The sequence below is a fragment of the Bos indicus genome, chromosome 21 (assembly GCF_029378745.1).
Source record: "Bos indicus isolate NIAB-ARS_2022 breed Sahiwal x Tharparkar chromosome 21, NIAB-ARS_B.indTharparkar_mat_pri_1.0, whole genome shotgun sequence".
NCBI lineage: Eukaryota > Metazoa > Chordata > Mammalia > Artiodactyla > Bovidae > Bos > Bos indicus.
Genome location: NC_091780.1, coordinates 51785445 through 51807977, shown reverse-complemented (window position 1 = coordinate 51807977; position 22533 = coordinate 51785445). Strand labels below are relative to the sequence as shown.

The window sequence follows — 22533 nt, the reverse complement described above, 5'->3', positions numbered from 1 at the left end:
ACCTGGGAAGTCCAATGATATAGAGCATTTATTGTTTGCTTTTACAGGTACTCATATGTTATGCTATTATAATTTTTGAGTGATTTGTGGATATATGTTACAAATTCTTTTAGAAAGAATTTGTTTTCTTTTGTTGTCTCTTTTAATCTTTATGCTGATACTCAGATCATAAATGCAGTTAGAGAGTTGTTTATGATCTGCTTTACTAGCCCACAGAGAGAAAAACTTCTTCACTGGGTCATTTGATTAGCTGGCAATTGAAATGTTGCTTTGTGGGAGCACGCTCTGATCGTTTGGTAAGATGTTAATGACAGAGACTGATATATGGGTTATTGATGAGACTCAGGTGGGTAATGGGTATTAGGCCTTAAAACTGGATTTCAGTTAGGAAGACAGAAATGAAAGATTCAGTTCAGTTCAGTTCAGTCGTGTCCGACTCTTTGTGACCCCATGAATTGCAGCATGCCAGGCCTCCCTGTCGGATTAGTAAATAATGTAAGAAGAGAAGCCAATGGTAGTTTGGATTGGAAACAAGTGAAATAGATGTGACAAGTTTACATTTACCAAATAAGCATAATGAACTTAAAATAGGCTCATTCAGATAACAATTATGATAATCAAATATGTGATACTGAAAATATTCTAAGACCAGTAAGACCAATCACATCATCCAGAGAGTATAACAACTGTAACTTAATATACCAGCAAACAATGTCCCAAAATATATGAAGTCAGCAGAACTGAAGAGAGATACAGTACTATGACAATATTTGGAGACTGTATTCTGAATAATAGATAGAACTGACCTTACAGAAACAAACAAAAGAAAAACTAAAAAAAAAAAAAAAGAAAAACTATAGGAGAATACTAGGAACATTAACAAACCAATTGTCTAGATTAAATCGACAAATTGTTAGAAACACACAAATTACCTAAACTGACTCAAAAGGAAAAGAAAATCTCAACAGACCTATAAAATAAAAAGTTGAATCAATAATTCAAAATCTCCCAACAAACTCCAGCTCCAGACAGATGTCTTCACTAGTGAATTCTGCCAAACAGTTAAAGAGGAATTCACACCAATTCTCTTTCAAAACAGAGGAGGAGGAAACTCATTCTAGCAGGTGAGCATTACCTGATAACCAAGGCCAAATAAAAATCTCACAAGGAAATAAAAGTATACATCAATATCCACGGTGTATAGAGATGCAAAAAACCTTAAAAAAAAACACTAGCAAAACAAATGCAACAGCATACTAAAAGGATTATACATCATGGCCATGTGGGATTTACCCCAGGAATACTAAGACGATCAAAGAAAACTGATCAGTGTAATACATCACATTAATAGAATAAAGATACAACAACAACACAAATAACCGCCCCCAGCACCAAACCACATAATTATCTCAATTCTGAGAAAGAGAAGTATCATTTGGAAAAAATGCAACATTATTTCATGATTAATATACCAGAAAACTAGAAATTGGAGGAAACTTCCTCAACAAGATAAAGGCTACTTTCTAAAAATCCACAATCTATGTCATATTCCTTTTATGACAGATTGCGGATTTTTTAAAAGATGCTTGCTGCCTAGAAGAAAAGTTATGACAGTGACTGAACAACAATGTCATATTCCTCTTCAAAGATTCCTCCAAGATCAAAAATAAAATAATGATGCCACTTTCACCACTGCCATTAATATTTTACTGGAATTTCCAGGCAGATATTTAGACCAGAAAAGAAAATTTAAAGAATTCTAGTAGGAAATGACCGGAGAAGGCAATGGCACTCCACTCCAGTACTCTTGCTTGGAAAATCCCATGGACGGAGGAGCCTAGTAGGCTTCAGTCCATGGGGTCCCGAAAAGTCGGACACGACTGAGCGACTTCACTTTCACTTTTCGCTTTCATGCACTGGAGAAGGAAATGGCAACACACTCCAGTGTTCTTGCCTGGAGAATCCCAGGGACGGGGGAGCCTGATGGGCTGCCGTCTATGGGGTCGCACAGAGTCGGACATGACTGAAGTGACTTAGCAGCAGCGGCAGTAGGAAAAGAAGAAATAAACTATATTGTTTATTCCAAGTTGTCCCGTGGGATTCTTGGGTCATTGTTTCCAGAACCCTTTCTAGATACCAAAATCCAAGGATGCTCAAGTCCCTTACATAAAATGGTGCAGTATTTGAATACATCCTCAGCGTATCCTCCCATATACTTTAAACTATGGCTAGATCATTTATAATATGATATAAACACTATGCATTATAAGTAGTTATAATGTAACTGATATATAAACAGTTGTAGGAAATGGTAACTCTAAGTTTTGCTTTTGGAACTTCTTAGAATTTTTTATTTAAAAATATTTTTTTTTATTCATGGTTGAATCCATAGATGCAGAAACTGTAGATATGAAGGACCAACTGTATCTCTAATCATATGGGGCATTATTCTATAAATAGAAACCCCAAGAATTCACAAGAAAGCTACTATAGCTAATAAGCTAAATCTACCTAGTTGCAAGGTATATGATTAACACCCAAAAATCAACTGGTTTTTTAAACACTAGCAATGAAGTATCCACAAAGATAATTAAGAAAACAATTCCATTTGTAAGAGCATATAAAAGAATTACATACTTAGGAATGAACGTATCAAAGGATGTGAAAGACTTATACACTGAAAAGAACAAAACATTGTCGAAAGAAATTAAAAACAGCCCTTGTCCATGGATTGAGAAACTTGATATTGTCACAGTGTCAAAACCACCCAGTGTAGTCTACATGTTCAATGCAATATATATCAAAATTCCCAGTTGCTGTTTTGTAAAAATGGAAAAGCCAATCCTCAAACTCATTTGTAAGGGGCCCGCAATAGCCAAACCTTCTTGAAAACCGGAGAATATAGTTGGAGGACTCACATGTTTGGTTTCAAAAGTTAAAAACCTATAGTAATCAAAACATTGTGTTATCGGCATAAAGATAGGACATATAGCCTGATGGAATAGAATATGGAGTCTAGAAATAAATGCGTGCAGCTGATTTTTGACAAGCCTTCCAAGTCCATTCAATGAGAAAAGAACAGGTTTTCAAGAAAGGTGCTGGGACAACTGGATTTCCATCTAAAATTGGAGATTTCCTCAAATCATGTTCAAAAATTTATGTAAAATGGACCAATCATCTATATATAAGATCAATCATCTATGTAAAATCACAATTCTTAGAAAAATGCATAGAGGCAAGTCTTGATGACCACTGACCGGTTAGTGAATTCTTAGATATGACACCAAAGCACAAACACAAAAGAAAAAATACATGAACAGATTTCATAAAAATTCAACATTTTTGTTCATTAAATGATAATATCAAGAAAGTGAAAAGACAAGCTACAGAATGGGAGAGAATATTTGCAAATTATATACCTGAGAAGAGTTTAATATTAAGAATATATAAAGAATGGCTTTGACTCAATAATAAAAGAGAATCCAATTTAATTATGGGTGAATGACTTGAGTTTATATTTCTCCAAAGAAGATGTAAAAATGACCAAAGCATATGAAAATAAGCTCAATATTATAAATGATTAGGGAAATGCAAACCAATATCATAATATGATAATTTCCACCTATGAGGATAACTAACAAAAAACTAAAAATTATATATGGAGAAAATGGAATCCTCGCACATTGCACATTACTCTAGTGAAGGTAAAATGGAGTAGCCATAGTGGAAAACAGTTTGGGAAGTTCTGAAAAAAACTCAACATAAAATTACTGCCCACTCCTAAGTATACAGCAAAAAGAACTGAAAACTGAAATGCAAATATATACCTGTACACCAGTATTACGCCCAATGCCCATAAGGTAAAGACAAGTGTCCACCAAAATAAGAATGAATAAAAAATGTGCTATATACATAGGATGAAATATTATTCGGCCATAAATAGAAATAAAGTTCTGATACATGCTTCGACACAATGAATTTTAAAAGCATTATGATAAGATGAATAAGCCAGATAGAAAAAGACAAACATTGTAAGACCTCACTTAAGTGATATATCTAGCACAGGCAAATTCATAAAATTGATTAGAATTTACCAGGGACTGATGGGAGACAGAACAGGTGTAACTGATTAATGAGTCTAGACTTTGCGTTTGGGATGATAGAAACATTTAAAAAAATAGATAATGGTGATGACTGCACAATATTGTGAATGTAATTAATAATAGTGATTATATAGTCTAAATGGTTAAAATATTAGATTTCATGTTATATATATTTTCCACATAAAAATCTAGTGTAGATAATTTCCTGGATATTATAGTTGTATTTCAAATAAAGCAATCATATTCTTCAGACTTTTATTTTGGTTGGACATAATATATTCTCCCTCACTTGCAATTTTAAATAATTGCATATACCTTGAAACACACACATTTGATAAGTAGACCTATGAGATATCATGTAATATATTTTGGAAATAAAAATGGAGTAACTTCTCAACACATGGAAAGCAGAATAAAGGAAGAAATAATGTGAATATATTTTGAACAAAACAAGAATGTGTCACAAAACATTCCACATATGTGAAACAGGATACTTTGTATTTTTAACAGACAAAAACTTGTACAAGGAAATTAAAATTAAAACTTCAGATTTTTCCATTACATGGTATGGAAAAACCCAAACAAACTTTTTGGTCAACCCAATATTTGAGTTTCTTTCCATGTAGAAGTTATACCTTTCAACCACTATGGCATTTTATTACTAATTTTCAATTCTACAGATTATGGATTTCAAAAATCACGATTGCAGATTTTTCAAAAATGTAATTACAGTTGTCAGTCCTCTTTCATGCCTCACGCTGTGTCTATATTGCATTCAAAACACTTTTGATCTTCTTGTGTGTTTGATATGCTTTATATTCTGTGTAAGAAATCACAAATTGAATTGACAAATATTCATACTAATTATGCTATATATTTTTAGCAGTTAAATTACTTGCAAAATTACTCAGGAATGTAGAGTAATAGAAAACGTGGTTTTCTATTGCATGTTTTGGTTTTCAATGTATGTCCAAGAACCTTGTGTGCTGGTCCTGACCCTGAGACCCCATGGACTATAGCCCGCCAGGCTCCTCTGTCCATGGGGATTCTCCAGGCAGGAATATTGGAGCGGGTTGCCATTCCCTTTTCCAGGGGATCTTCCCTATCCAGGGATTGGACCCAGGTCTCTCCCATTGCAGGCGGTTTCTTTACTGTCTGAGCCACCAGGGAAGTCTATCCAAGAACCTTACAGTAAGACTTTTTATCATACATTTCTTCACCCCTTTATAATATGATTAGCTAAAAGAAACTGTTTCCACTCATCCTAAAAACATTTTTGTCACATTTTTTCAAAACTTTTATTCGTGAGTGATCATTAATCTTATTTAGTTATGGGTATGCAGTTGTGTTCTCTTAACCTCACAGTATAAGAAGTAAATACCTGTCTGTAAATGTAATTGATTATTGGACACTTACAGGATCAGAGGGGAGAAGGCAATGGCACCCTACTCCAGTGTTCTTGCCTGGAGAATCCCAGGGATGGGGGAGCCTGATGGGCTGCCATCTATGGGGTTGCACAGTCAGACAGGACTGAAGCGACTTAGCAGCAGCAGCAGCAGCACAGGATCAGAGACTGTGCCTAAATATTTTTCAACAATATTTGAAAAAAAGAGAACATATGTATACTATGGGTGTTGTTTGAATTTGTACATAAGTGAAGTCTTAGATCTAGATGCAGAGTGAAGACTTGACAAGATTAAACACAATTTTAGTTCTAAAATCCCTGTTCCTTAGAACACAATAGCATGAATATCTTAAAAAGATGAAGCAGTCAGGCTACTTACTATCATCAAGAAAAACAAGAATTAGACCTGAGGGGGTAGAGATTGGAGTAAATGGAATGTAAATATAAACAGGAGAATGTCCTTGAAGGTAAGGCTGCAGTTTTCCCCAGAGAGAATTTAATAAATTAAACTCTGAAATCCAGGAAAGCTATCTGTGTTCCTGAAAGATTATATTTGAGGAGAAAATTTGTGTATGGCAGGAACAGATTCACAGAGGCAATGCTTATTGTCCAAATTGTCTCCTTTTTGTGACCATAAACATTTATCCATGCGTATATACACGTACACACAGGTAAACAGGATTGCTCTGCGTACTTGAGTTGTCAGGAAACAGAATGAAGTCATTTGCTGGAAGTCAGAAACTAACTACATTGCATCTAAAGGTGTTACTTCGTTTCAGTTGTGCAGTGTGTGTGTCTGGCAGTGCCTTAGTGTGTGTGTGTGCACAGGTTTTATGTCTAGTGTAGTTAGGCTCCCGAGCACAGATTCTAAGTGCCATCTTATGACTGACATTTTATAACTTCTCTTTGGATAGTTGGATATTTTTAACAGCCTGAGATGTGGAATGGTTAACAGATTAACCTACATTTTTCAAAGACAGTTTTCTAGATTTTTTAGTTTTAAGTAAATTTTTAAAAATGTAAACTATATATATATATATCTCCAATGGAAAACTGGAGAAATGGGCATTTATAATGAAACATAAGACCTAAAATTATTAAAATCTCTGCCTTTGTTCTCCAGAAAAGCAATGAATCAATTTGTATTAATTACAATACACCTACCTTGATACTTTCTGAAATCCCAGTAGGAGATCTGTCTTCCCTTTCTGTTACACTGAAGAATAAAAATTTTCATAAAGCTGTTTAAATAGCTGTACTGCCCTCCCATAGAAGTGGGTGCACTTGTCATGGAAGAACTAGTTCCATTATTATACAGCAATTTGTGATCCCTTAAGGTTTTGAACTACATAGATGTAAAATAGTATTGTTAGTTCCTACCATCATCACTTCACCATTCATACCTGAAGCAACTGAGGTTTCCACAAATCAGGCAACGTGCAGATTCTGTCATAGTAAAACATTTATTTGTTAAAGTGATATAGATTATTCAAGATTCTACAGTCTTAAATCATGGACGGCAATGTAACATGGATTGATACAGAACTCGATGCCAATGTAGGTTTTTTTCCTTTCCTTCTTTAAAAAAAATACTTGTAAGCCAGAAGAAAAAAAATTTGGTTTTAAAAGGGGATGAACCATGGTCTGATAGAGCCAGTTCTGCGGCATCAGAGACTTCTGCTTCGGCTCCTGTGGACAATTTCTTCTAGGATACCAGTTCAACAATAAGCCTTTGTGAATTGAACGATTTTTAAATTTTATCCAGTAAAAATATCAGTAGCAATTTTTTTCAGGAGAGAGAGAAGTGGTGCTCTTCAGATTAACTCCGGCCTCTGAAATGAAAGAAAAAGAAAAAAAAGAAAGAAAGAAAGAAGGAAAACACATAGCTAATAAGATTATTTTGCTAGTAATCTAGAAGTTACTGAACTGTAAGCAACCAGGCAGGAACTTATTGCTGCACAATACTAGGTATACATCTGGATGTTACTTAGACATGCACATCAGCTCTTAAAATGTTTCTTGGTAACTTCAAATTGTTGAAAAATATTTTTAAAAATTTTATTTTAGAAAGGAACCTAAATGTATTAAGACTAAATAGTTATGCAACTCAGAACCAAAATTGAGGAATGGCATTCTTCATTGCTTTGATTTTCACATTTATATTCTCAAGATTAAAAATATATATATTTTATTCATTAATGCATGCCATTCAGGTTTTAACAAATATTCAAGCTGATTTTTAAGATACGAATATTGTAGATCAAATTTGTTCATCACATCTAAAACTTAAGTGATCTCTACTTTTTAATATATTCTTTTGGAAGCTTTGTGTCATATTAAGGTTTCATAAATTTTTAATTACACATTTAATATAGTGAAGACTATTAGTTCTTCTTTATTAATTAATTCTTCACCTACTGGACAATAAAATAAATGTGAAAACTGAAATTTATTCACAAGCAAAGGAATTTCACAGTTAATATGATTTTGAAAGAAAATCATACAAAATCATTAAAAATTTTAAATAAACTGAAAATATTTTTTTTCCAATGAATGGGTTCTCAGGACTCATGGCTTTAAAATATATGTATAAATTCTATATTTAAAGATGGAAAAATTTTTGAGAAATATAGGATTTCATAATATGAAATAGAAGTAATTTTTCTCCTTTCCATTCAAGAACAACTACATATAATATCATTATTAACAAACTTTGGAATTATGGTTTATAAATAAGCTGCTAATTTTACAGATTAGGAAATAGCAATCAGATTTGGGAATGAGGACATGAATTGGTCTGCCCTGAATCTGCCATTATTGAAATGATGACATAATATGAGGCTGATTAAAAATTTTATAGGTGAGAGTCAAAATAACACTTTTTACTTATTAATAAAGAAACTCATAATGATTCCATAAATATTGAAATATGGAACAAAAATTACTAGAGTATCAAAGGAAAAGGAACAAAGGAAAAGCAAGATAGACTATAGTAATTATGATAAAATGTTATAAGAAATGAATATACTGAATTTGGGGTAGGTTCAGGATGTTTTGTCAATGGCCCTCATGTGACAGTGAAAGGATAGGATGCAAAACACTTTAGTCTTATTAACAGTTTTACAAATAAAAGGAGAAATTAAGGCTACCTCAACATTAAAAGAAGAAAAAACAAACTGACATCAAATGGATTTGGGCAACTGTTATTACTCTTTTTCGTAATGTAATTAAGTCCTATGAAAGGTTTTTCATCTCTAGTCAGGGCATCTAAAAAGAAGGAAATGATTTCTAAAGGTTATTGCTGACACTAGGGTTCTATATATATTTTTTCTGTTTTTCTATAATGTTCAAATAAATATGCCAAAAAGTATGGTTGAATTATTGTAAAAAAAAAAAAGTTAAATGTTTCTTACTAAGTGCCTATTCTCTTACTCTTTTTTTAATTTACTTGAAGGGAATATCATAGGCAAAAAAAAGTCCTACAGAACCAAGCATTTTATATCGGTCATTATTGCTTAGAAAAAGAACATTGGAAAGACATCCGAATCATATACATACATTTGCTTTGCTGCTTGGTTCTTAGTTCACATGTTTTCCAAACTGTTTGTCCACAGTTATTTTAATACTGCTGTTTATTTCTAATCAACACTAGTAACTTTCCATGCACTTATGTATTAATAGTCTGTCTAAAAGAACTGGACTCTTTTCATGGTTACTGCATCTGTAGCAGAGATTTTATGACAAAGTTTAAGGTTTTTAAAAAATACTTGATTGATATATACTAAAAAGAAAGATCAGAAATCAAAAGTATTGAAACCAGGAAACAACTGTCTTAAAGACTGGCACCAGCAGTCACAGAATAGTGGCTGTACACACTGAAACACTGTACACACTGAAACACACACACAAAATACACATTTGTTGGTCTGAATACAAGAAATACGTACAATTTTTTTTTCCTTAAAGGCATTTTCAGTATAAATGCAAATGAATTAACTGCTTTTACTTAACTGCCAAACACATCGTATCAATTGTTCTACCTGATTCATTTTAAGCATAACAGTATTTTCAAACACAAGGCTAATTTATATGTGCCTATGTACTTACAGCGGAGAAGGAAACAGCAACCCACTCTAGTATTCATGCCTGGAAAATCCCATGGACCGAGGAGCCTGGTGGGCTACAATCCATGGGATCACAAAGAGTCGGACACGACTGAGTGACTTTTGTGTATATTTAATTACAGGGTAATTATCACTGATTCTGCCAATGATTCCTTTCCCCTTTGCTCTCAACTCATCTTAGTGTAATTGGAATCTTATGGTTTATTATAGAAGGATTCTATGTGTTACATTAAATATTTTAAGCTCACTCTGTTTCTATTCACATATAGGAAAAGTCTTAAGGAATAAAATTGACACCAGGCATATTCTAATGGAAATGAAATAAATCTTAAAAAAACAGTCATCTTAGCAGTTACCTCAGTGTAAAGAAGAGCACCCAAACCCCTTACAGGGCAAAACATTTCCACCCTCTCTGCTCCTTCCTACGAGAGCTTGATGCTATGTTACGGATGGTGGTATGATCAGTTTAATACTGTCACCTAGGAAACATCTTTTTAAATTAAAAAAATGTGTCAAGTTTCTTCTTTTTTTTGGCTTATATTATTGTCTGTATATTAAGGGACATTTTAATTAAGTTTAATGCAATAGGCCAATGATTGGGAAACACATTTTGCCACTGGGCAGAAAAAGACATGTATGTTAACATCCTGCAGGAAATATAAACTTAAGCTAAAATGGTATAATCTTCTTCATCCCACTAGCACCCTCCACTGCCAGCCAGAAAAAAAAAAAAGAAGAAGAAGAAGAAACTATGAGCACAAGGAATCTCTGCCAGCTCTCTACCTCGTTTCATTCACAAGGTGAAGTGGCGCTGACAGTGTGAAAGGCCGTGAGAAGACTCAGAGCCCACGGGTCACAGTCTCTTCACAGGGACATTGCTGCTTGGTTGTGCTGACAGCTGCAGAAATGATAGGCCTGCTGCTGCAGGAATCATTTATCAAATACCAAGAATAGTTACACTGAGGTCATACGGTGACTTAAATCTGATAACAGAAACGTAGCAGGAAATTGGGTGGTGAGTAAATGATGTATTGCCACTAAATTTTGTTAAAACTCTTCCTTGCCTGAGGGTTTATTTTTCTTGCTAATGCTTGTAGAAAGAAAAAAAAATACCCAAAGCATGGAAATAAAGTTGCTATGACATTATGTTTCAACAAAGGAAGACTCAGCATAAAATTTTAAAAGTAGGTGACATATCCTACATACGAAATCTAATACAAACATACATATGTACATAAGAATTTACTACATACAGAAATGACAAATCACTGAAAGATCATGCACCACAGTAGTATTTATGTCTGGGTGGTGGGTTATGACAGATTTACATTTTTTTTTTATTTTAAACTATATTTTCCAAAGTTCTCAAATTAATATTATTTTAGCACAGAGAAGTCATTATTAGAAATCTTACATACTTATTACATTGGCAAACCTTTTGCTATCTTGAGTAGCACATAAATTCCCAAGGAGATTACTTTTCTCTAAATTTGACTTCTAACACTGTGGTAAAATAAAGAAATAAACACAATGATACGTAACATGCCCCACGAAAAACGAATACTTGAGAAATTGCTTCAGTTGGTAATTGAAAGATGACCAGATTGACTTTCCTATCAAATCTTGATAGAACAGTTAGCCCCATCCTGGATCATGCTTCTCATAGAGAAACCTTGACTTTTTAAACCCTTTCTACGGATATTCTCTTTCAGAACAGCTGGGTGTCCAAAGTTGCATGATAATTCAACATTTTCAAATCAAAGATGGGGGAGAGAGGGAAGGAACAAGGGAAGAGGAAAGAGAGGAAGGAAAGAGAGGGAAGGTGGTAGAAAACTGAGGCACCTTCATGCAGGTCAGTTCAGTTCTACTAACACCAAGTACATGAAAGACACTCTGCTATTGATTGTTTCCAGCGAGCCATCTGTTTGCTTTTTTGCAGCTTAGGAATGGAATTCTAATTTCAATTAAGAAATGATGCATGAAAAACGTTTTGTTTGATTTGGGATGGAATTCTTTAGGGGAAACCCTTAAGGATAGTCCAAGTGATTGTTATCTTTTAAATAAGAAATGGATCAAAAAAAGATCCTTATTTTTACTGTCAACAAATAAATCAATGAATTTTTCTATGAACCTTTAAAAACAGAGTATTTTTTTTTCTGTGCCAAATCTTAAGCAAATGGCTGATGCATCCAGCTGTTTGAACAGATTGCTAAAATACCATTTTGCTCTGGAAACACACTTTCTGATCCAATTAAAATGCAGGAATCAAATACTCATTTGAAACTTCCAAAAAAAAGAGAAAGAAAGAAAAGAAAACCATGAAGAGTAATCGGTTGCTGACAAAAGGAATACCATGAATATTTCATGAATAGTCTTTTGCTCCATTTTATAGTGGCTACATTCATTTTAGATAACAGTGAAACACTTCTGTTCATCCACTTTCGGTGAAGCACAACATTTCATCTCAGCTTCTATTATGTGGAGGTCAAGGATATGAGTGAATATATTCCTATCAAGCTACTGTCTTCACGTTTAGAAATATTTATAAAAGTACACATGATACCATGCGTGACTACAAAAGTGACTCCAAAATTACATTGGTATTCCCTTCATTCTTACAATACGAATCAGAAGTATTCAGTTAACCAAAAATCTGTCTACATTTAGGAACTGGAAATTCATTTAACCAAACTAAACTTCAGGGTTTACCATTGAGCATTGAGTAAGTTTTAATGGAAAATGTCAACAACTTGCATAAACTAGCAAAACAAAAATTAAAAATTCGTTTATAAAATAATATACCCACTTAAGTACTGAAGCATGTGACAGATAACAAGAATCTCACCTGTGTTTCCTGGACAATCTGGTCAACATTAGTCGGCAAAGCATCTGGGAATAAAATTTTCAGCGTCATAAACAATTCATTTTTTATGAAACAGACCTTATAATACTTCTCATTGAAACCTTGGTAAGATTCATCTTAAAGGTTTATCTACACTTCTTTTTTGTAATAACTCACTAGTTCTTGGGTTAATTATAATTGACTTTTATAATACTTTATAGTTCTCTATGGCTATTCCCTGACACATAATACCATAAAGGCAGAATTTTTAAAAATATTGTTCTAGTTACTAAAATGAGTAATTATCAATGGAATGCACTTTTATGTAATTATGGAATGCACTTTTCCCTGCAAGAGTTTAATGAGAAAATCAGACTTCTATTCATTTTTCTTACTCAAAGTTAACTTCAACCACATTGCTGCATATGATTAATATGGAAAGATACATCAAGGAAAACAATCCAGAGCAGGAAATGTAGTTTTATCTTATTTTATACACTATGTATAAAATAATCATTTACAATATAAACCATTATTCAATAATCCCAAAGATAATAGCATGCTTTGCCAAATACCATTTATATTTATATAAAACCATGTAGCTTTATATAGAACAGTAATGTTCTAAATGCAAACATTCTGCCTTTAAATATCCATATGCATATTCCAATTTGCTATAAATGCTTAATACCATTAAATAGCCCTGTAGAGTACACATTCTATTTATTTCCCACATGTCGCATTTTAAAGTCAATACTCTAGTTTTAAGAAGGGACAAAGTATAAGAAAAAATTAGGTGTCTGAGGAATATGTCATTCTAAGTGCTCACAGCTGACTGTGATGAGAATAGTACAAAACAATCTTTTGATAAAACCTCCAGCATAAATATTCATAAAAATTTGCAATGATCTCTGGAGATTAGGTTTTACATGAAAGCAATTGTTTGTATTATACAGAAAAAATAATTAGGAAATCATATTATGGTAGAGCCCCCAGAATATATTTCATAAGCCCCTTCATGTTATTAGAATAATTATTTATTGGACACATTTTGGGCTTCCCAGGTGGCAACAGTGGTAAAGAACCCTCCTGCCAAAGCAGGAGACAAAAGAGAAGTGGGTTTGATCCCTGGGTGGGGAAGATTACTGGGAGGAGGACATGGCAACCCACTCCAGTATTCTTGCCTGAAGAATCACATAGATAGAGGAGCCTGGCGGGCTAAAGTCCACAGGGTTGCAGAGTCAGACCTGACTGAAGTGACTTAGAATGCACAGACGTATTTTGGGGGCAGAATCACAATAAATGTCTAGTTCAACTCTCAGGCAAGAATAATGTACATCCAGTTTCAAACATTACATGAAAGAGACTTCACAGCTTTCCCCTAAATGCATTTGAAGATAATTTTCTTGTTGTTTTAAAATTCATGAACTGTAACAGTCACCTATTGAAGAAGAATGAACTAGATCAACTGTATAGATGCGTATCATTCAGATGTTCAGAAAAATATATTTGTACTAGAGTTTATAATCCATTGTAATCTGATAGATAGCAAGTATAGTTTGGACAGCTGTTCTGGGAGAAGTTCTCTGATAGCTGGACCACTTTAATCTTATTACATTAATTACAGTAGGACTCAGATTTACAATCTAAAAGGGTTAAGTATATGTGTGCATATATATATCTGCACACATATATATGCAAAACGTATGTAGACATATAAGCATATGTAGCATATGTATTTCACTTGATGGTAACTTTAGATTACTTAAACTTTAAAATACTGTAATTATCCTAAATTTTAACTTTGAAATAACTGAAACAAATCAGAAGACAATGGTACACTGATTATTTTGTTGTATTGAGTATTTGTAATATTTGATGAAATTGCAGATGGATTAACATTATCTTAAAGAAGTAACTTCATATTTTATTCCCAGAACTGTTAGTGTCTATGCCCCTCTTCAGATAATTCCATTTGTTTAGGATGACTTGATCCCTTTAATGTGTTTACTATTCTTTATTCTGTACTGCTACAAGAGGGATGCTTTCTGTTGCAAAAAAAAAAAGCAAATCTGATAAAACCAATTGTATTTGTAATCCCAGCATGTAAATTTATCTAGCACGGGAGGGAAAGAACTGAGTGATCTGAAAGACAGAGCTCTGAGACTATTACAAATTTCCAGTCACTAATTTTGGTTGTTTTCATTCGTGTAGTTCGTGAAATTTTAAAAGTGAGATAATTTTTATCCATATATTTACCTCAGCTAACATTTAACTCAAAAACATTATACGGTGAATTGTCATTTTTATTAATATTATCATCGTTATTATTATGTTTTATTACGAACTGAGGAGGAGGAGAAGAAAAATAATCCTTTTTCCATCTGATGCCCCTTCAATCCTTTCCCCAAACACTTCACACACACACACACAAGCATCTGCAACACTTTGGAAGCGCAAAGCCTGGACTCTTCCTGAGACTCAAGAGAAGGTTAAGCAATGGGAAGAGGGCACAGTCTTCACTTTGTCTAATATTAACGAGCTCTGCTTGATACCATTATAAAATGGGATTGGAATCCTGCCACACCAAGAAGAAAATGGACTCGTATCTACAGTTTTCTTTGAAAAAAATGACCATTTACCTTTGCGATTCTTGTACAATAAGACGCTTTATGAATTTGAAATTTTTTAAACTATGGGGATTTTAATGATTGTTTTTAAGTTTGTTATTGTGAATAAACATAGGAGGAAATACTAAATTTTAGGAAGCAAAAGGCTATTGATGTGAATTTTGTTGTAATTTTTTATTAATGTGTTAGTTTTATAAACAAAATATTAATTTCTTTTTAGTAATACAAGCTATTAAAATAGTTAAAATTTAGTTTGGAAGTTCTTTCTGAGGGTTTAAGGTAAAGCAGAAAACATTGGGTTGGCCAAAAGATTCATTCAGGTGATTCCATTATATCTTAAGGGAAAAACTGAACAAACATTTTGGCCATTCCAATACTTCATGGAAAAAAGATAAGAGATTCCTGTGGACAGGTGGAAGATACTTAATTTTAAAAAATTCTTTAAATTCTTGTGGAGAAAGTATGTATCATTCAGATAGTAAAACTGTTGAGTCTATAGGTAGCTCACAACAGCTCAAAAATTTATATTCTAAAGCTTTTTTAGTGGACTGTATTAGCAAAGCAGCTAAAATCAAGTGCCTAAAAGCATAAAAAAGCTTACTGTGACCTCAACTATTCAAAAATGTATAAAATACACTGTCTTCAGCAAAGGTGTTACTATATCTAATTTAAAATTATCATATTTAATGCACCTCTGTGTAAATCTATTTGCAAGCTAAAAGTAAATGATATTCATCAAACCAAAGTTTGTTTCTTTTTAGGATTTTGAAGTTGCTTTGAATGTTGTATACTTTTTTCAATAAAGGCCTATTTTAACAGTGGTTTGACATTTTCAAATTGGAGGACAATTATCCAAAACAAAAAGCAACACAGGAATACATAAAATTTAAGAAATGTTTAGAGTAAATATCTGTAAATATATTATTTGTCAGTTTGTTCGTGAACAAGCTGAAACCATAGCATAAAATGGCTAAAAATTAAAGAAAAATAATTAAGAACAGAGAAGCAAAAACAACATATACAACCTATACACAGTCAGCAATGACAAACACCAAAACCATATGCTATGGATCACATATACGAAGTTGGTTAAATAAGGAATGTAAGAAATGACACAAAGAAAAACAAGAGGGACAGAATTTCTTGCTTATAGTAGTATATTATCTGGATCACAAATTATTATGCTAATTAATTAAAATTCTGAATACTGAGCCTTCTTCCCTGGCTCCATTCACTTACTAATTCATCTATCCATTTGCTCATTCATTCATCTGAATAACTACTGTGTTTAAGATATTATACCAGGTATCTTTAATCACCCCCCATCCTTCCCAAGGATTTTCTTTCAGCCACTTCACACTGAAACGGCCCTGAGCAAAACATTTTCATATACTTATCAACAAAACCAAGTAACATCTGACCCTCTTGATACGCTAATTTTTGTTCACATCGTTGGTTCAAATAAAACCTTTTAAAAGACAAGAACACAGGCCTTCTTATCATTTCCAGAATAAGTGTTCAAGCATTTGGTTAATTCACCCTAAAAACAGTCTTGTAAGAGCAATAACAATTTAAATAGTTTCAATGGCTTTAGTCAAAGAGAATAAATTTCACATGGTTAGGTATTATGCCATTCTAAATGTTTATGAGAAATAAAAGATATTCAATTAAAGTTCCATTAGAAACATAAGCAGGAAAATTGATTTTTAAAAATGCAAACAACTGGAAAATAGAATGTATGTTAAGTTAATTGGTATCTTGGAGTAGATACACTAAGCTGCTGCCTGTTTTGCATGATTGCAGCACCACCCTAACCACAACCTTGTTTGGGGATTCATTTCTTTAAGTCTTGAAAAATTTTTGTATATTCAGGATTTTTTAAAACCACGAAGGCATAAACTAGGAAAGGTAAAAATAATATGCTTTTTGTCAATCAGCGCTTTGTGAAGAAATAAGTAATTGATGATAACTAAAATTGTTTAGTTGAAATTAGTGCATTATTACAGAATAGTGTTGAAAATACATTTCACTTTGAGTAATGCTTTGATTTTACAAAATAATTTCACACAGTGATATAATTTATTACTTACAAGAGCTGTATTCCTGACCCAGGAAGGCCAATTACATTTTAGAGGTGGGAAAGACAAACTTTAGAAAGAGAAGCAGGGCATAGAAGACATTCAGGAAACACCTAAGGTAGTGAAAAACTGTTAGACAAATTTTTTAAAGACTAACTCAGAAAGTTCTAACTGCTTTAACCTAATTCACTTTTGAATGTCATAACGATAGATTATGTATAAAATGTGCCTTGGTAAAGTCAAAACACCTTCATATGTGCAGGCAGATGCATGTGACTTAAATTTTATAAATGTTTCCAGTAAGAGGAAATTAAACTAATGATGAACATTCCTCACCTGTGTTTTAAACAGTATTTCAAGTAATCTGAAATAGTTAATAAATTTATACTCTGTCTTTAACTTACTTCCAGGGAATACTTTATATAAAGTACATATCTCATTATGTTATGGCTAAAATTATTTTGTGCGAGTTCCCATGATTCGTATTCTCAAATAAATAAATATACAAACAACAAAAAAAGCAACAATAATAATTAAAAAAACCTAAAACCCTATTTCGGAGAATGTAATGGCACTCCACTCCAGTACTCTTGCCTGGAAAATCCCTTGGATGGAGGAGCCTGATAGGCTGCAGTCCATGGGGTCACTAAGAGTGGGGCACGACTGAGCGACTTCACTTTCACTTTTCACTTTCATGCATTGGAGAAGAAAATGGCAACCCACTCCAGTGTTCTGGCCTGGAGAATCCCAGGGAGCCTGGTGGGCTGCCGTCTATGGGGTCGCACAGAGTTGGACACGACTGAAGCAACTTAGCAGCAGCAGCAGCAAAGCCCTATTTACTGCTCTTTAGTAAAACATCATCAGGTTACAATATAATACTGTAGAAATTTTGAAGAGTAGTTGGAGCATTTTTTCCATAGACCTTGATTTCAGTGACTGTCCAAGAATGCCGTATTATTAAGGAACAATATTATTGTCTGACTAAATTAAAAATGCTTTTTTAAATGATTCCCACTAAGCTATATAATTTCTAATTAAATTTCACCATGTTTTGATTCAAACAATAAATACATTTACTCTAAGAGATAAACATTCAAATTCAGAATTACAGAGCAAAAGGGAAAAATAAAACTACTATCTAGTTAATGAACAATGACTTTATATTGCTTATAAATAGAATAAGAACTCCATTAGAAGATTTTTATTTTACTTGGTGATAAAAATAAATATACCTTTGATAAAGGCAGTTTTGTATTTTTGTCTCTCTACTTAACTTGCATTAAGAAAAATATAAATATAAAGTTCATTCATTCAGCAAATGTGTACTGAATGAAAGAAAACACCTTCATACTCCCAGGCAGATCCATATGACTTAAAACTGGCCTGTGACTTAAAACTGAATTGACTTTTTTTGATAAATGAAAAATCAATTGCATGTTCTTCTGCTTCCCACTGAAAAAACAGTGTCATGGATGAGAACATACCACAAAACCATTAAGGCACCTGAACTAAGAATGTTGTTTAGAAGGGAACTTATTTTAACACTGTCTGGGTATACTCAATTGGATATTTTATTATAAATAACATAACAACGCAGTGTTGTTCTTGAAAATATTTGCCTAAAAACAAATGCCACTGTCATTGAAAGAAAATATACAAGCTACTCATTGAAAAATATCAATCATCCATAGGCGGTAATTTGTAAGACTGGAGGAAATACAATTATTTATGCAAGACTTCTTTTTTCCTATGACAACTTTCATTTTGTGGTCTGCTACTGCAGAACCTGGAAGCCGATCCTCAATGGGGAAGGCACAGCAGTCAGCTTTTTCCCTAAACAATTTAAAATATATGACCTTCATATACATATATATGTGTATATATATATACATACATATATATATATACACATATACATATGTATGAAGTAACTATACCTTATTGGGTTTATATGCCATGGCTCTATTAGCCATGAATCAGAGAGACAAGACTGGCATGTCAAATTCCAATTTCCTATGTGAGTTCTTGAAAAAAAAAAATTTCATTAAAAAGAAATAATAGGTTACACAGTGCTTTCCAATATCCACTCAGAATTTGAAAGAGTTGCTTTTCCACTATGCCCATCAGAATTGCTGGACTGAATTAACATCGCATTCATAGACATGCTTCTTTTAGAAAACAGTCCACAGGTGTTCGGTGAGTTAATGTAACAATTGTATTCCTTTAACTCTCCATTCAGGGAGTACCTGTGTCTTGCTCTGGCTCTCTCAGCAGGCAGAGTGAGAAACTTACTTGGCTTTGAATGTGCTCTTTTAGATGCGGGCCCCTCAGAATCGGGAGGTCGACTAGCTAACTGCAAGGCAGTTGAGTTGTTCCTGTTCACGTTTTGGGACTCAACGTTTGTGACGGCTTCACTCTGTGGTTCGGCACCTGGTTTTGTGCCAGTCTTTCTTTTCTGCTTTTGGGACACAGACGTGCTTGAAGTCCAGGTAGGAGGCAAAGCAGAGGTAGTGGTAGAGGAGTCCTGACTTGAACACGTTTCTGACGGTTGTATCACATTGTCATTGGCAACTTTACAACACTGGGCACTCTCTTCGTGCCCCACAGCTTGTTTGGACACAGACTGGGGCAGCGTCCCACTGCAGCCTTGTATTTGAGCCCCGTTTGTTTGAGAGTAGACGTTGCTGACCTTGGTAACCTTGTGTTGCCCATTATTGTTACAAACCTTATACCGGATCATTAGAATGATGATGAAAACCAGCACAGATGCTACAATGATTCCACCAATAATAATAATCATGGTGCCTCCCAGAAACTGGGACTGCATGAAATGGCACCGCACGTAATCCTGTTCCGTAGTAAACTGGATGCACCCCACGACTCTTGTGGCAGTGAGGGAAGTGATGCCATCATCATATATTGCCAAGACACACAAGTCATACATAGTTCCAGCAGCCAGGTTATTGACAAGAAAAGTTTTGCTCGTAGGAGGTATCATTCTGAGGGACAATGGAATTTGTGTTAATATTAAAAACACAACAGATATACACACACAGTCATTATGACTTCAGTTCTGTTTCATTTCAGTACTCATTAAGATAAGCACATTTATAACAGATATGAAATATGAGAAAATGATCTGATCTTATATTTACCCACTTAAAATGGCGAAAAGTCATTGTTGGATTCTGCATTATATTAATGGTTCCTGCACCATGGCTTGACAAGCTTACTAATTACATTGCTTGGCAAAGCAGAACTCCTAATAAAAGCCACTGCTAAAAAATCATTTATGACAAATTGCTTTTGAAAGGTGTGACTGTGACATTATCTGACTACTAAACAAATCCATTTAGCACTTACAACACCTCTGTGACTAAAAGCCAATTTGAAGGAAGGGAAAACACTGACAATCACATTAGAAAGCAGATTGGAAATGCAATTCAGAGTATTTATTTTCCAAATCAGTTATAAGCTACTATGGAATGGTACCCAGTAAATCTATCTTTAATAACTAAGATAATTACTAAACTTAAAGTACTTTATTCAACCCCCTCTTATATCTTCAACACTTGGGTCCCAGTATGTTTCTATTTATTAAACGAGGTTGATGAAAATGCATGAGAAATATTATTCTAGAATCATGAAAAGGGCAGAACTGTTGAACCAGAACATAAATCCCTTATCTTCCCCATTGTGGGCTTATGAAATTGTTTTCAGAACACGATTTGTAAATTTGGATACGAGTTTAGGACATCTTTGGATCCACTGTATCACAAAAGTCTTCTGTGGATCCTATTCTCCACTGCTTTTTTCCTCCTCCTTAGCAACCATATATGACTAAGATTTAATTTGGAAAAAAGGCTTGAAACTCTATTTTTTCTCTGAAAGAGTTTGAGAAATTTCAAGACTTGGCAATGGTAATCTGTTATATCTAAACAATGTGTTCTAAATGTACTGAGAAAATTTTAGGTCAGTGCATGTATTTGTTGAAATCACTACCAGTTAGTGAGTGCATGAGAAATACTAGAGAATTACTAGTGAGAGTAATTACTAGTAAAAATGAGAATTACTAGGCACTTTATATGTATTATTTCATTTTTACAAGGACAGTATGAGGCAGGCATTATCACTTCTATACATGTGACAAACATTAGGGTCAGGAATTCAAGCACTTTCCTCAGGGTCATAGAGAATTTACTTGTCATGGCAGGATTAAAATCTTAGAGCTTGGCAAACAGAAACTGACCTATTTCACAGAGCTAATGTTTAAAGTATACAGATTATTTAGCAGCTACAGGAAAGAAAGGGGTAGGAGTGTATGCTCATCTTTGACTATGGGTTAAATGATCCACAGCCTAAGTGGAAAGCTGAGTATGAAAACAGTAAACTAATTTATGCTAATATACATACATCATAGTCTATATCCCAGTATATTTATTTATTTTTTTGTTTTTTTATTTTTTATTTTTTTTTATATCCCAGTATATTTAGTGATGAGAGATACATTAGAACACATTTAGACTAATCTCTTCCTTTTAAAGATGAGAAAATTAAAACTCAGCCAGGTAGAACCTTGCCCAGGATTGGTCACATGGCTAGTTAGAGCAGTTTTGTTTTTTCCTACCAGCCCATGCTAATTTTTAAAAAAAATTTTCTCTCATTTCCATAAATAAGTGAAAATCAAATTACCTTCAAGAATTCATCTGGGTGTGTAAGAACTGATTTGATTTCAGAAAAGCTTGAAGGCTATATATATATATATATACATATACATATGTGTTTTAAAGCCATAATTTTTCATCATTTCCTAGGAGTAACAGTAGTCTATAATCACGAGTGAAATTATATGAAAAGGTAAAAATGTGTATTTCCAACTGAAAATTGGACCAGATGTGACTATAAATCAATGAGGCTGAACTTCAGAAAAACATACCAGAAATTCTTTAAGCCAGATGCAAAGTCTCTACCAATGTCCTTAACCAGAGATTATCTACTGAACTCCACTGATTCACTGCTCAAAATACTTATAAATTTTCTCTTTGGAACTGTCTTAAGAACCAGTGTATATGAAGCACCACACACACATAACTCAACCAGTCAAAAATCAGTCTCATTATTTTATAGTTACATCCTATTTCTGACCAAAAATGGCAATACCCATCTTGATCACCCACCTTATTCACAAGACTTGGCTCCAAATGGCTTTTGCTTGTTTCCAAATTTCAAATTCACCCTCAAAAGACGAAGATTTGCCACCACTGAGGATATTCAAAATAGTATGACGAAGGTTCTAAAGATAATTCCAAAAGTGCTTTGAGCAATGGCAGCGTTATTGGGATAATGGTATA

General features: G+C 33.6%; 1 protein-coding gene across 2 annotated transcripts in view; it reads right to left on the bottom strand.

Moving 5' to 3' along the window:
• Positions 1–6960: 6960 nt before the first annotated feature.
• The window catches only part of LRFN5 (leucine rich repeat and fibronectin type III domain containing 5), a 318530-nt gene continuing 302957 nt past the window's right edge, over positions 6961–22533 (bottom strand). Inside the window, exons 4-6 of one of the 2 annotated variants that reach the window (XM_070775496.1) lie at positions 19475–20181; positions 12478–12521; positions 6961–7340 (exon numbers count right to left, since the gene is read on the bottom strand). In XM_070775496.1, the coding sequence (XP_070631597.1) occupies positions 7323–7340; positions 12478–12521; positions 19475–20181 (769 nt within the window). In that variant the 3' untranslated portion in view covers positions 6961–7322. The remainder of the gene's footprint in view (positions 7341–12477; positions 12522–19474; positions 20182–22533) is intronic. The other variant, XM_070775497.1, reaches the window with a different exon arrangement.